The sequence below is a fragment of the Martes martes genome (genome assembly GCF_963455335.1).
Source record: "Martes martes genome assembly, chromosome: 4".
In the NCBI taxonomy this organism is placed as follows: Eukaryota; Metazoa; Chordata; class Mammalia; order Carnivora; family Mustelidae; genus Martes; species Martes martes.
This window is the reverse complement of record NC_137891.1, coordinates 177340408-177354246: the sequence shown is the minus strand read 5'-3', so window position 1 is coordinate 177354246 and position 13839 is coordinate 177340408. Positions and strand designations below refer to the sequence as shown.

The window sequence follows — 13839 nt, the reverse complement described above, 5'->3', positions numbered from 1 at the left end:
AGGGAGCCTGCTCCCCCCATCCCCGCCTCTCTGCCTGCCTTTCTGCTGTCTGTGATCTCTCTCTCTGTCAAATAAATAAATAAAATCTTAAAAAAAAAAAAAATTGGTTCCCTGAGGAAGCATGACATTCTCTCTGTGAGACAACAGCACTCACCTTTGCTCAGGTTCTGGAAAGAGCTGGGACAGGGAGATGCCACAGAGAGCGGCATAGGCAAAGCGGTTGGCCTCGGCCAGCTCGCGGCCCGTGGGCAGAGGCGACTCCCCCTCCACAGCCGGCTCGGCTACTGGAGTCAGCCTCTGGCTCGATCTGTCCTGTGTGGCCATTTCCAACACTGCAGGAAAAAAAAATCTCAGTGAAAAATGCAACCAGGGTTAGGTAAAATTACGTAAATGGGACACAATGACTACCAATCATGAAAGAAAAGGCTGATAACTTGAACCTTCACTCAAGATAAGAAGTGCTATTCATCATCTTCCAGAGACTGAAAACACACACCAGGGACTGGGGACAGATATTTTCAATGTGTATCAACAAAGAATTTGTACCCATAGTATATAAACAACCCCTATAAAATCATGAAGAAAAAGAAATAAGGCAAATTTAAAAATAGGCAAAACACCTGAACAGGCACTTCATAAAAGGTACCCAATGACCAATGAACACACAAAGTTCCATGTTGTTAGTCATCAGAGAAATAAAGCAAAGTTCCAATGAGACACTGCTACCTATTCGTCAGAATGGCTAAAATTGAAAGTCTGACAATACTAAGTGTTGGTGAGGAAAGGGATACGTAAGACTTCCACACACTGCTGGGGGAGTCTTTGTGGTACAACCTTTTGGAAAATGGTTGGACATTTTCCACCAAAGCTAAATGTATGTCTTTTCTATGCCCCAGAAATTCTACTCCTGAGAAACGAGGACTAATGTTCCCCAGAGGGCAGGCACAAGAATGCTCACAGAAGCTTCATTCACAATAGTCCCAAACCAGAAGCAAGCTCCATGTTCGTCCGCAGTGGAATGGAAAAACTACACCATATTCAGACCGCAGAATATCACAAAGCAATGAAAAAGGGTAAGTCTGGTTAACCACAACAACATGAGTGAACCTCACAGGCACAATGATAAGCAGACACTTATCTGCGGAATCGTGTTCGTATGAACTTGAAAAACAGGTCAAACCAATCTCGGGTGAAAGAAGATGGAGGAGAGGCTGCCCATGGCAGGCGGTGAGTACTGGCCCGGAAGGGGCACAGTGAGGCTTCTGGATGATGGAAAGGTTCTGTATCTATATCACCCACTGTGATTATGTGGGTGTAAATATATTTAAAAATTCATCGAGCTGTAGGCTTACGATTTGTTTTCTCTACGTAGGTTATACTTCCGTGAAAGGAAGAAAGAAGAGAAGGAAGCAGGGGATGGTCTCCTTTTTCCACTCCCTTTTTTTTTTTTAAATTTTTAAATTTTTTTTTAAATTTATTTATTTGTTAGAGAGAGAGCGAGCGAGCACAGGCAGACAGAGTGGTAGGCAGAGGCAGAGGGAGAAGCAGGCTCCCCGCGGAGCAAGGAGCCCGATGTGGGACTCGATCCCAGGACGCTGGGATCATGACCTGAGCCGAAGGTAGCTGCTCAACCAACTGAGCCACCCAGGCGTCCCTCCACTCCCTTTTTTCTAACCTTCCATCTCAGGGGCAGAAGGGAAGGCAGGGGAGGGGACAGACCAAGCCAAGTCATGCATCCAAGGGGCAGGAAGTGGTCGTGGGAGTGAGTACCAGGAAGGGAACCTTCCTTGACCACATGGCATTGTGAATATGAGTGCGGCTTCAGGACCAGACAGACCTGGGCATGAATCTAAGCACCTCTATTTGACAGATACGTAGCCTTGGGCAACTCAGCCTCTCTGCACATACACTTCTTCACCTGACAATGGGACTATGACAGTATCTGCCTGGAGGAGCCGGGCTGGCAGCAACTGACATAGCTGTGTGGGTTAGCACTTAGAATAAAGTCTGGCATCAGACTCATGCCACACAAATGTTTGTTAAAGAAATAAATGCATTAAAAAAATCAACAAACAGGCACCCGGGTGGCTCAGTCGGTTAAGCACCCGACTCTTGGTTTTAGCTCATGTCATGATCTCAGGGTCGTGGGATCAAGCCCTGAGTTGGGCTCCATGCACGGCAGGAGTCTGCTTGGGAGTCTCTCTCTCTCTTTCTCCCTCTGCCCCCCTCCTTACTCATGCTTGCTCATGTGCATGCACTCCCTCTCCCTCTCTGAGATAAATTATCTTTAAAAATATCAACAAATAAATCAATGACAAGCTCAGCACAGTGCCCGGCACATGGCAGAGGTCCATGTGATGGCAAGTGCTAACATTATGTGCCAGTTGCCGGGGGCCAGGCCCTGGGGGCTGCGGTGTTAACAAGCCCAGTCTCAGCTAACTCCATGAGCCAGGCACTACCACAATGTCCAGTCTGCAAACAGAGGAGAAGTAGCTGGGCCCGAGTCACACAGCCAGGAAATGGACGGCAGATGGGAGCTCCAAGCCAGAGCCCTTGGCCACCACCTCCACTGAAACGCTCACCACATGACCAAAAGATTTCAAGTCTATTACCCACTTGGCCCTGGCTTTTGTCCATAAATTCAATCTCATCCAGCAATAAAAACTTTTGTCCTCAAACTATGACTTCTACAGAAGTCTGCGCACAGTGAATATTTCATTAACTTTTCTGAGTAACCCTGAAGTAGTTAAAGGCAACAAACCAAGGCTGTATAGTACGGAACCGTTTACAAAGCACTTTCCCACGCAGTTAGTCCTCACAACTCTCATGTAAGGTCAAGTACGATGCGAGCCCTTACGATTCCCTCCTAGAGCTGAGAAATGAGCTCAGAGAGGCTAAGTGCCTTTCCCAAAGTTACACAGTAAGCAAGTGATGAAAGTCAAACCAGGCTTTTGGCCCTGAACCCTGGGCTCTTCCCTCTACATTTGCACGGGGATCCTCCTTCCCTTGTTTCAGATGGAGAAACTGAGGCTCAGAGAGGTTAAGACTTTGGCCAGTGTCACCCAGCAAGACTGGCCTCCAGTGGTTGCTTCCGGAGCTCAAGTTAGAGACCCGATTTCCCTGCCCCGCAGGATCAGCCCAGACCGTGGTGGTGGACAAAGGGGACAGCAACAAGTCACAAATGAAGGACAGCACCCAGGGCAGCACCCAGTCCCAATGTTGGCAGGCTTAGCGATTTCTATATTTAATCCAACGCACATGCCATTTGGAGGCTGGAGTGATTGTGCCCACCGCCCAGAGGAGCCTCAGATGGTGTTTTACTGGGCTGGTACTGGGAGAGCCCCATTTTGGTTCCTAGTTCAAGAATAAGCAGACTCTTAATCAGAGAAGCACGAGCTGGCCTGGCTCTATCCACAGGGCAGAGGGGATTTGTTCAGCGCACAGAAAACTCAGATCAGGCCAAACTGATTCGTTTGTTCAACAAAATACACTCTTGATGTCCTCTCATCCATTCTCTACACAGCAGCTGGAGTGCCCTTTTTGTCATAGACACTAGTCATGTCACTTGCCTGCTTAAGAACCTCCAAGGCTTCCTCTCACACCAGGATGAACGCTGATCCCCTAATGATGGCCCCCACCAGCCCCAAACTCCATCTCATGCCCTCAAACCCGGCTTGCTCACTACGCTATAGCCACACAAGCTGTCACTGCGCTTTCGAATACACAAGCTGGTCCGTCTTCTAGGCCTTCATCCCTGCTGTTTCCCCTGCCTGGGATACTCCTCCTCTGACCTTTACATCATTCTGCCTCAGCCTAAATGTCACCTCCTCTGAGAAGCCCTCCCTAACCTCCCAGGCTATAAAGTACTTCTACTCTTCTATCCCAACACTCTGCTCTATTTTCATAATATTTATTTTTATCTTAAATAATATTTAGATAGATAGATAGATATAGATATATTTTAAAGACTTTATTTATTTATTTGTCAGACAGAGAGAGTGCACATGAGCACAAGTAGGGGGAGTGGCAGACAGAGGGAGAGGGAGAAGCAGGCTCCCCACTGAGCAGGGAGCCTGATGTGGGATTTGATCCCAGAACCCTGGGATCATGACCTGAGCCGAAGGCAGACGCTTAACCAACTGTGCCACCCAGGCGCCCTTTAAATAATATGTATTTAAAGTATTTGTTTACCTGTGTATACCAATAGAATATAAGGTATATATTTTGAGGGCGGCCCCTCATTGTTTTGTTTACTTCTATGCCCCTTGCTCTCTGAACAGGCCTTGGAATACTGCAGGCATTCAATAAGTGTGTGCTGGATGAATGAAGAAGGGAAAATGATATGTGACGCCCTGGTCTGGGTCTTAGGGTAGAGCAGGTGACAAAATGACAAATTCTCTGCTTGCCTTTTGTGGGGAGACAGGGGGCACTGGGGTGGGGGGGCTTGGTCAGTGAAGCATCCAACTCTTGATTTTGGCTCAGGTCAAGATCTCAGGGTCGTGAGATTGAACTCCACCTTGGGCTACGTGCTTAGCGGAGTCTGCTGGAGGTTCCCTGTCTCTCCCCCTCTGCCCCTCCCCCCACTCACACTCTCTTTCTCTAAAATCAATAATTAAGCAAAATCTTTAAAAAAAAAAAAAAGAATGCAGCTATACATGAAAATAGTCTAAGTACCTTGCCCAAGATTGTATAGCTAGTCAGTGGTGGAACCAAGATTCACACTCAGGTCCGACTATAGGATCCATGCCCTTGACGACTGGGTCAGGAAGTGATCATCTGGGAAGAACAACTAGGGGGCTATGAAGTGTTGGGGTATGAGAGGGTGACGATGGTAGGCGATTGAAAGGTGCTGTCCCAGCAGAGGCCTGCAGGAAGCGAAGGGGACAGCCCTGCGGGCAGATGGCCCAGGATATTACGAAGAAGAAACTGCACTGTGATAGGGACAGTGGTTGGGGGTAGGGGTGTGGGTTGGGGGAAGAGCCCAGATGGAGGAACATGAACAGGGGCCTGCAGCCCAGAAATGGCTTCCAAGAGAAGGTGGCCCCGGACAGGGGTGGGGTGGTAGGAAGCAGTCTGTTCTGGGCACAGGGGACGGCACGTGTCAAGGCCCAGAGGTAGAAGAGAGCAGATGCTTTTGAAGAACCGAAAAGATGCTCAGTGCAGCCAGGCCTTGGACGGTGGGTAGGCACGGAGGGGCGGGAGGGAAGAAACGAGTGGGCGGGGGAGCTGCTGGGAGCCACACCGTGTGGGACCACATCCTCCCAGCTCACGAGTCAGACTACATCATGAAGGCAGTGGCCACGGGGATGCTGAGTAAGGGTTTGTGGGACCCTCAGGACTAATTTTGCAAGTGCCTACGAGGCCATAATTATTTTCTGACAGAAAGCTTTTTAAAAAGCAGCAGGATGAGGAGAAGGGAGTTGAGGGAAATTGGAAGGGGAGATGAACCATGAGAGACTATGGACTCTGAAAAACAATCTGAGGGTTTTGAAGAGGTGGGGGGTGGGAGGTTGGGGGAGCCAGGTGGTGGGTATTATGGAGGGCACGTATTGCACGGAGCACTGGGTGTGGTGCATAAACAATGAATTCTGTTATGCTGAAAAGAAAAAAAAAGCAGCAGGATGTCTCTACAGATTTTTAAAGACCTTTTCTTAAGTTCTAAGTAAATGAAAAATAAAAGTCCACCTCACCCCAAATGAACTAGTTCATTTAATAAATATATACATGCACCCATAGGCACCAGGTGTCACCCCACGTGCCGTGGCACAGCAGAGACGCAGACAGACAGCAGCGCTCCAACCTGGAGGGATGTTCCGGCGAAGGAGACAGACGATACGCAAACTCGCAATATTTAAGATGAGACAGCCTTAAATAATGGCGAGGATGTGAGGAACAAGAAACCTTAAAGAACACTCACCCAGATTTCAGGAAACAGTTGTGGACCTCCCTTCTCTAAGTCTGAAAACAGGCTGTTCAGCTTCTTGAAGGTTCTTGGAGAAATATGCAAATTGCCCTGGGGGGGAGCAAACCGGAAAAACCAGCCTGTGGGTCCATAGGGTGTGGGATCTGGAGGAGGAGAGACTGGTTAGCCCTGGGGTTCAGGGGAGCCTCGATGCTACATATATTCTCCTCTGGGCCTTGGCCCCAGCACGCTCCTCTCCCCGGGATGCTTTTCTCAGGAGGCTGGCAGTCACAGCCGCTCACTGAGCACAGCCTGGGCCCCTGGTATGGGTCGTCTCATTTAATACCCCTGTTCTAGCTGCTCATAACCTGAGACGTGGTTATAGCGCCCGGCAGCCGCAGGAAGACCCGCACGGGGTCTCCTTCCTATCTGTCGCTGGAGCCCCAAGCAGTTCCCTGCCAGAGTGGGTTGGGGGTGGGGAGGAAGGGGCAGGTAAGGAGAGGGAGAAGCAGACTCCCTGCTGAGCAGGGAGCCCCATATGGGGCTCGAGCCCAGGACCCCGGGATTATGACCTGAGCCGAAGGCAGATGCTTAACCAACTGAGTCACCCAGGCGCCCCAATTTTCTGTATTTTTAACATTTTCCACCCTGAGTGAATTGGTACTTTTATAATGAAAAAAATTTTTTTTAAATTAAAAACGATTTTGCTCTTGATCCCCATAAGAGGAGTGCTTTATCTCAGAGAGCCTTGGCCCCGGGTGGCCCACTGGCCTGAGGTCACAGTTAGGTCCCACTTCCACTGACCAACAACCAGGTCTTGTAACCAACAGAAAGGATGAGGGGCAGCGTGACAGGCTGAGGCAAACCCCATGCTGGTGTGAAGGAGGAGCCCCTGTTTCCAACCCTGTGGATTGTTCGCCTAGATGGGCTGGGACCCCAAACTCTCCCAGCTGACAGAGTGTGCTGGCAGCTGTGGGGCGGGGAGATCTGTCACCTGAACGGTCTGATTTGGGAACAGGGTCTGGTCCAAGAGGAACTGAGATTCTCAAGTATGTCTGAGAAGCTAAAGCAGTTCTAAGAGGGAGTGCTGGATTCCCGAAGCAAGAAGAAGACCAGTGGTCAGGGCTCATGGTGACTCCTGGGGCCACCTAGAGTGCAGGGAGCTGGTCCAACAGCATCCAGGGCCTAGGATGTCAAAGATGGATGGAGTAACTTCCGGACATCAAGGGTCTCCTGGGGATCTGTCCCTGCCCAGGTGCTGTGAAGACACCAAGGGACTCGGAGAAAGCTGTGCACTTGACCCAGAAGAGCACCCGCTGGCAGGGAGAGGACATACACACAGTGAGAACCAGCAGGGCGAACGGTCACCCATGGCTGGACTGCAAAGGCCAGGCCCAGGATGGACGGGTATTACGCCGGCGTGGGCCGTGGCCTGATGGTCTATGATTACGAGCTTTATCTAGCCTGCGACATTACCTATGCCAGAAAATGCTGGCTGAGCTCTTATGGTCAGTAGTGAGGGTAGAGAGCCATTCCACACAGCTGTCCTCAGCTCTGCAAGCACCCACAGTAGGTGCCCCACTCATATTTGCTGAGGAACGCCGCATAAACCCAGCAGGATTTCTTCCTGGCGGGGGGGGGGGAGGGGGGGGAGATCAAAAACCCCCGAGTCAGCGCCGCAGAGAAAACAAATATGATCAGTATTGTCCTGAAACATCCTTTAAATCATCCTTAAAACTTCATGACCTGAGCCTTTAGGAGATCACATGCAAGAATGAATTTCTTTTGTGCTTCTTATTTTTTTTAATGCAGATTTTCTTTATTTATGTGAGAGAAAGAGAGAGTGCACATGAGCAGTGGGGAGGGGCAGACAGAGAGGGAGAAGCAGAGCCCCCGCTGAACAGGGAGCCCAATGCAGGGCTTGATCCCACGACTCTGAGATCATGACCTGAGCCAAAGGCAGAGGCTTAACTGACTGAGCCACCCAGGCGCCTCTGAACTTCTTTTGTGTTTCCTATATGGCAGCCCATTATGGCCTTTTTAACCCCTTAGAGCAGTCAGTGAAGGCCAAGGTCAAATTTGACGTGAACGTGTGTGTATGGGGCGGGTGGGGAGAGGTGTTCTTTTTCTCTTTCCTTCTTTTTCTGGTGAACTGGTTATAACGGAGGTCTTTCTTTCTTTCTTTCTTTCTTTCTTTCTTCTTTTTAGAGAGGGGGATGGAGGGAGGGGAAGAAGGAGAGGGAGAATCAAGCGGACTCCACACCCTGTGCAGAGCCTGATGGTGGGGCTCGATCTCACAACCCTGAGATCATGACCTGAGCAGAAATCAAGTCGGACACTTAGCTGACTGAGCCACCCAGGCGCCCCTACGGTTGAGGTTTTTTTTTTCTTTAAAGATTTTATTTATTTATTTGACAGACAGAGATCACAAGTAGGCAGAGAGAGAGAGAGGAGGAAGCAGGCTCCCCGCCAGGCAGAGAGCCTGATGTGGGGCTCCATCCCAGGACCCTGGAATCACCACCTGAGCCGAAGGCAGAGGCTTTAACCCACTGAGCCACCCAGGTGCCCCTACAGTTGAGTTTTTAAGTGAGCTTGTAGTACAGTACAGAAGCATCACTAGTGGGATAACAACAATATTATGAGAGGGCCGGGGACTAAGTGTTCTGGAGCCAAAGAGACAGAAAAGGACGTGGTTGAAGAAACCCTTCACAACAAATAGAGCTACAGCATCGTTCTTAGGCCAGAAACTCTGAAGACGGTAGTTCAAAGTTCATACACACACATACCCATACCCACACACACAACCTTGAGATGGTCCTAGAAGGGAGGATTCGAGGCAGTCCCCATTCACTCCCCTACCTCGCCCCCGCTCCAGCATTTTAGAAGAGAAACCCATTCATTCTATACCTCTCTCTGGAAGTTAAATTGGAAGCCACTGGTCCAGGTAGCATTTCAGGAGGTCTCCATGGCAACAGTTCCGACACAGAAGAATCCAGAGGGTTTCGGACAATCCCGCTACAGACCAGAAGAAGAGAGGGATGTTGGCATGGAGGGAAGTTCCTATCCCATGTCCCTTCAGCAGCCTAGAGGATGGGCAGGTGGTGGAGTTGGAGGACAGCGTGCCATTGGGATGGACACTCAGGTTGTATGACATTCTGTCCACATCACCGTTGCTCCATTCCTTGCCCGCTAGCACCCTGGTACAAGCCAACATCATCTCAGGTGGATCCTGGCAGGAGCTGCCCACCAGTCTCCTGCTCCGTCTGTTCTCCCCACTAGCTGTCCACCACGCTGCGGCCGGGGACCTCCATCTCCACCTGAAGTCAGATCATGTCCTTCTCTGCTCCAAACCTCTGCTAACCCCTTTCCAGAGTCACAGCTCTTCCAGCGGCGCCTGCGCCATATGCAACCTGGCCCCTGGTCTCTCCACGTTCCTCCCCATCTCCCCTCCACTAGCTCCGCTCCAGCTGTACATCCCAACCCCCTCACTGCTTCCAGGGCCCACCAGCTATGCTCTCACCTCAAGGCCTTTGCATGGTCTATTCCATCCGCCCGGAATGCTCTTCCCGCCGACAAACACATGGCCGACTCCCTTCACCTCTCTGTCTTTGTTCAAATCTCACAGCTCAGTGAGACTACCCTGCCCCTGCTTTCCATCCCAATCCCTTTTCTCTGGCTCCCCTGCTTGGTCCCCAGCACGAATCTCTGTCTGCCATACTGGATCATTCACCTGTTTACCCGTTTACCCGTTGCTTATTGTCTGTTCCTTTCTACCCTTATGCAAGCACAGCAGGCACTTACAGACATCTGCTGAATGAACGGTGGTTTCTACTCGGGAATAACTAAAACATAATGGGAGGCACATCTGCTGAGGAAGGAGGTGGGGCGGGGAATGGCAAAATGTGTGATGTTCACTTGATCTGCTGGTTTTCAAACCACCCCACAGGGCCCCAGGGCCTTACTCTGGTGGGCAAGAGGAGATACGGTGGGGACCCTTAATGCCTCATCTTCAAATTATAGCAGTAAACAATCCAGCAATACCACTTTTGGGTATTATCCCTCCAAAAGAAATGAATATATACACACACACACACACACACGTGTGTATATATGTGTGTGTATATATGTGTGTATATATACACATACATATATGTATATGTGTATATACATATGTATATACATATATATGTATGTGTATACATATACGTGTGTGTGTGTATATATATATAATTTATGTATTTATTTATTTATTTGAGAGAGAGCACACGCACGTGCATGTGTCAGTGGGGGGGGGCACAGGGGGAGAGGGAGAAGCAGACTCCCTGCTGAGCTCAGAGCCCCACACAGGGCTCAATTCCAGGACCCTGAGATCATGACCTAAGCCGAAGGCAGATGCTTAACCCACTGAGCCACCCAGGTGCCTCTCAGTCTGACATTTTTAAAGAAGGACGATACAGTTTTATATAAAGTGAGGTTCCCATATTTGCTCAAATGGTACTCCTGAATGTAGATTTCATCCCCGAGCACCTCTCAGCAAACCCAGTCCAGTCCTGGAAGTCAGGAGGGGACAGTCGGGTGGTGTACAGAAGATAGGTGGAAATTACCCCCCAGATGAGTATGCAACTCCCTCCTGGACTAAACCTCCCACACTCCTGGGGACGTCTTGTGGCCTGGGGTTGGGCTCAGATCGAAAAGATAAGGTGATGTTAACCCGGGGAAGGGGAACGGTGGTCTAGAGGAGCATGTGCAAAGGCCCCGAGGAGGGAGGAGGCAGCATGCCGCAAACACAGAGGGCTACTGATGAAGTGGCCTGAGATGGGGCTGGAGGTATAGGCTAGATGGTGCAGAGCCTTATGGCCCACATTAATGGTCTTGTTCTTTGCCCTAAAATGAACAGGAAGCCACAGCAGAATTTTAAGCAGAGGGTGGTGCAACTGAATTGGCCCGAATGCCCAAGTGGAGGGCAGCTAAGTAGAAAGTGGCCTAGGGTCCCCCCTTCGATCCCCTTCTGCCCACTAGTGCACATTCAAGGCAGCAAGCCCCCCCCATTCTCATCTGCAGCCCCAGTTTAACATGTACAGCAGTGTTTACAACACACACAGGCCATAAAGGACTGGGTGACATTTCTCAGGTCTCCCCTGTGCGGGCCCAGGTAGCTGGTCCTGCCTTTGCAGCCCAGAGCACCAGCCTAGGGCACCTGCGCAGGCTCAGGAGAAATTCTCTAGGCTTCAACCTTCACGAGCTTTCCACACTAAGCTATGGCAACCTACCTGGCCAACCTACTCGGCGCCCATCCAATTGCTCCTGGGCCTTCGGCAGAAAAAGCAAAAAGGCTCCCAGAGCACCAGCCCCAGGCCCTTTTGTGGTTTCAGCTACTTTCCTCCTCATGACAACCTTAGAGGCAGTATTTTACAAATGAGGAAACCGAGGCACAGGGTGGTCACGTGGCTTGATCAAGATGACTCAGGAGGCTACTAAGCCCCTAGGGACTTGAGCCCACATCTGTCCACTACCACGCCACGACAGCAAGTGCTGTTAGAAGCTGAAATGCTGTGGGGCAAACAGTCCATTTCTGGACCTTGACAGGGAGTCTCAGCCTCCTTGCCTGGAACTCAGCCACCTACCCCCACCTCTGCCTCTTACATCTCTCTGCCAAGAGCGGTAACAGATTACCGACAGGGTCACTGGAGCCTCTAAATAAATATGCTCTAAGTAAATACACTCTTGCTCACTCCTGATGCAGCAGGGCCTCGGCCAGAGGCCACATTTTAGACCGTGCTTTACCATTCAAGAAGCATTCTGACATGGTACCATCAATGCCAGGCACTTTTACCACCCCTGCTGGATGATAATGAAACAGAGGCCCACAGAGTTCCTTTGGACCACCCTCTACCCACCTAGCTCCTCCCCACCAAATCCCTGGGGAGTCCGGAGAAAGCTCAGGCTGGCTGGGCATCTCGAACGAGGCCCACAAGACAGGAGGTTCAATTGGCACTAGGAGGTTCAATCTTTCTCTGCCCTCGTCACATACTTCACAGTTGGTAACATTCCAGAGGTCTGTCCTCTCTGCCCTGCCCTTCCCACCCCTCCACCCCCCAAATGGACAACAGTGTTTTATTCCACTCTTCCTCGGGTAGTCCCCAAGGGCAACACTTCTCTTGTTCACTGCTGTATTTTCAGTGCCTAAACAGTGCACACACCGGGGCACACAGTAGGTGCTCAATATGTGTCTAATAAATGAATGGATGCCCCTAAAATGTAAAGGGGTTTCAAGTTTTCTGCAGTGAAATGAACACTGAGTCAGGGAATAGAGAACTAACATGTTAACTCCTACTTTGTGTCAGGCAGCGGTCTCTAGGCCAAGACCCAGAGTCTAGGCCCGCTGCGCTCTTAACACTCACTCTGGAGCAGAGCAGACAAAGGACACGGGGAAAGCCTACTTTGTCTCTGTGCCAGGCACTGACTGGGTCTGGCTCTGGAGTCAGGTAACCCAGGTTGTTAACATGTTCTCCTTCCTGGGGTGCTGTCTCGGGGAATTCATCTCTCTGAGCTTGTTTACCTCTCGGTATGGCCCCCCCAGAAGTGAGTAGCAGTTCCTCTTTCCTGCTACACCAACAGGTGGCAGGGTGAGAAATACAGCCCATCTGTAATTGGGGGCCTGGGCTTTTTACCAGCCCCCACCTGGAATTCTCAGTCTGAATGTGTGCTATGAAATCATAGGGCTGTAAGGGCAAGGAGAGAGGGGGTGAGGGGATGCCGGAGGCCTTCCCACTGGTCCGTGGAGGGGACTCTGGGACAAGGGAAAGCCCAGTGACCCTGTGTAACCTTGGGCAAGTTCCTTCCTCTCCCTGGACCTCACTTATCAAGGGAGGTACTGGGCAGCCTTTACGGGCTCAGAGCCCCGAGCTGGGAGGCAGAAGATGCCTGGGTGCACCCCCCGGCCTCAGTTTCCCCATCCGCTGCTCTGTGTAATTCCTAAAGGCGCTTTCGGCTCTAAAAGCGACCAAGCAACCACCACGCAGCCTGGACTCCAGGCAGGCAGCGCCTGGAGCAGCTCGTGGCCACTCCTCGGGAGGCCTGGCGCCCACGAGGGGCAGAGGGCGGGGTGGGGGGCAAAGGCCCGCAGGGCCTGGTCGGGCCTTGTGGGAGTAACCCTCGTGAGGCCAGAGGTGGGGAGTGGCCCTGGCGTGGGCGAACTCCGCCCGCGGCCCGACTCAACCCGTGTTTCTTACCTGGCGGCGGCGGCAGCGGCGGCGGCAAAGGCAAGGACTCCTCCCGCCCCGCTCGCCCCCTCGGCCTCGGCCCCGCCCCGGCCCGCCCCCTCGGTCCCTCCCAGCCGATTCCGCAGCCTGCACCGCCCGGAGCTCCCGGCCACCCCGCCCCTCCTGCCCGGCAGGCCCCGCCCCTCCTGCCCGGCTGGTCCCGCCTCTTGCGCGTACAGTCCCGGGCTCGTGGGCCGGCCTTCCGGGCCTGGTCTCACGCACTGCGTGTCCCAACACGGCTCTGCTCATCGCCACCCCGCGACAGGGGTGCCGGCATCAGGAAGTGACGGGCCAACTGGGGCGCGAGACGCGGTGTGTGGGTCTGGTTGCCTTCCAGGAAGCAGCAGGACCTCAGAGCCAGAGAGGGCCCTGCAAGGCTCACTGGGGGACACTGCTAGCCTGGGGGTTGGTCCCAGAGTGGAGGGCCTGCAAGCGACTTAGATGGAAACTTCCAAAAGTAAAGGGTGTAAAATCAAGGAGCCAGCAACAGAAACAACCCTCCTGCCTGTACATACAGGACAGAGGGAGACACAGCGAGAGAAGGAACACACGCAGGGGGAGTGGGAGAGGGAGAGGCAGGCTGCCCGCTGAGCAGGGAGCCCAATGCGGGCCTCGATCTCAAGACCCTGGGATCATGACCTAAGCTGAAGGCAGACGCTCAACGATTGAGCCACC

The 13839-nt window shown here is 51.8% G+C and overlaps 1 protein-coding gene across 2 annotated transcripts in view; it reads right to left on the bottom strand.

The window, feature by feature from the left end:
* Nucleotides 1–13208, bottom strand: part of TMCO4 (transmembrane and coiled-coil domains 4) — an 86556-nt gene extending 73348 nt beyond the window's left edge. Inside the window, exons 1-4 of one of the 2 annotated variants that reach the window (XM_080802052.1) lie at nucleotides 13135–13208; nucleotides 8810–8917; nucleotides 5918–6066; nucleotides 155–332 (exon numbers count right to left, since the gene is read on the bottom strand). In XM_080802052.1, coding sequence (XP_080658178.1) covers nucleotides 155–324 — 170 coding nt within the window. In that variant the 5' untranslated portion in view covers nucleotides 325–332; nucleotides 5918–6066; nucleotides 8810–8917; nucleotides 13135–13208. The remainder of the gene's footprint in view (nucleotides 1–154; nucleotides 333–5917; nucleotides 6067–8809; nucleotides 8918–13134) is intronic. The other variant, XM_080802053.1, reaches the window with a different exon arrangement.
* Nucleotides 13209–13839: the final 631 nt, after the last annotated feature.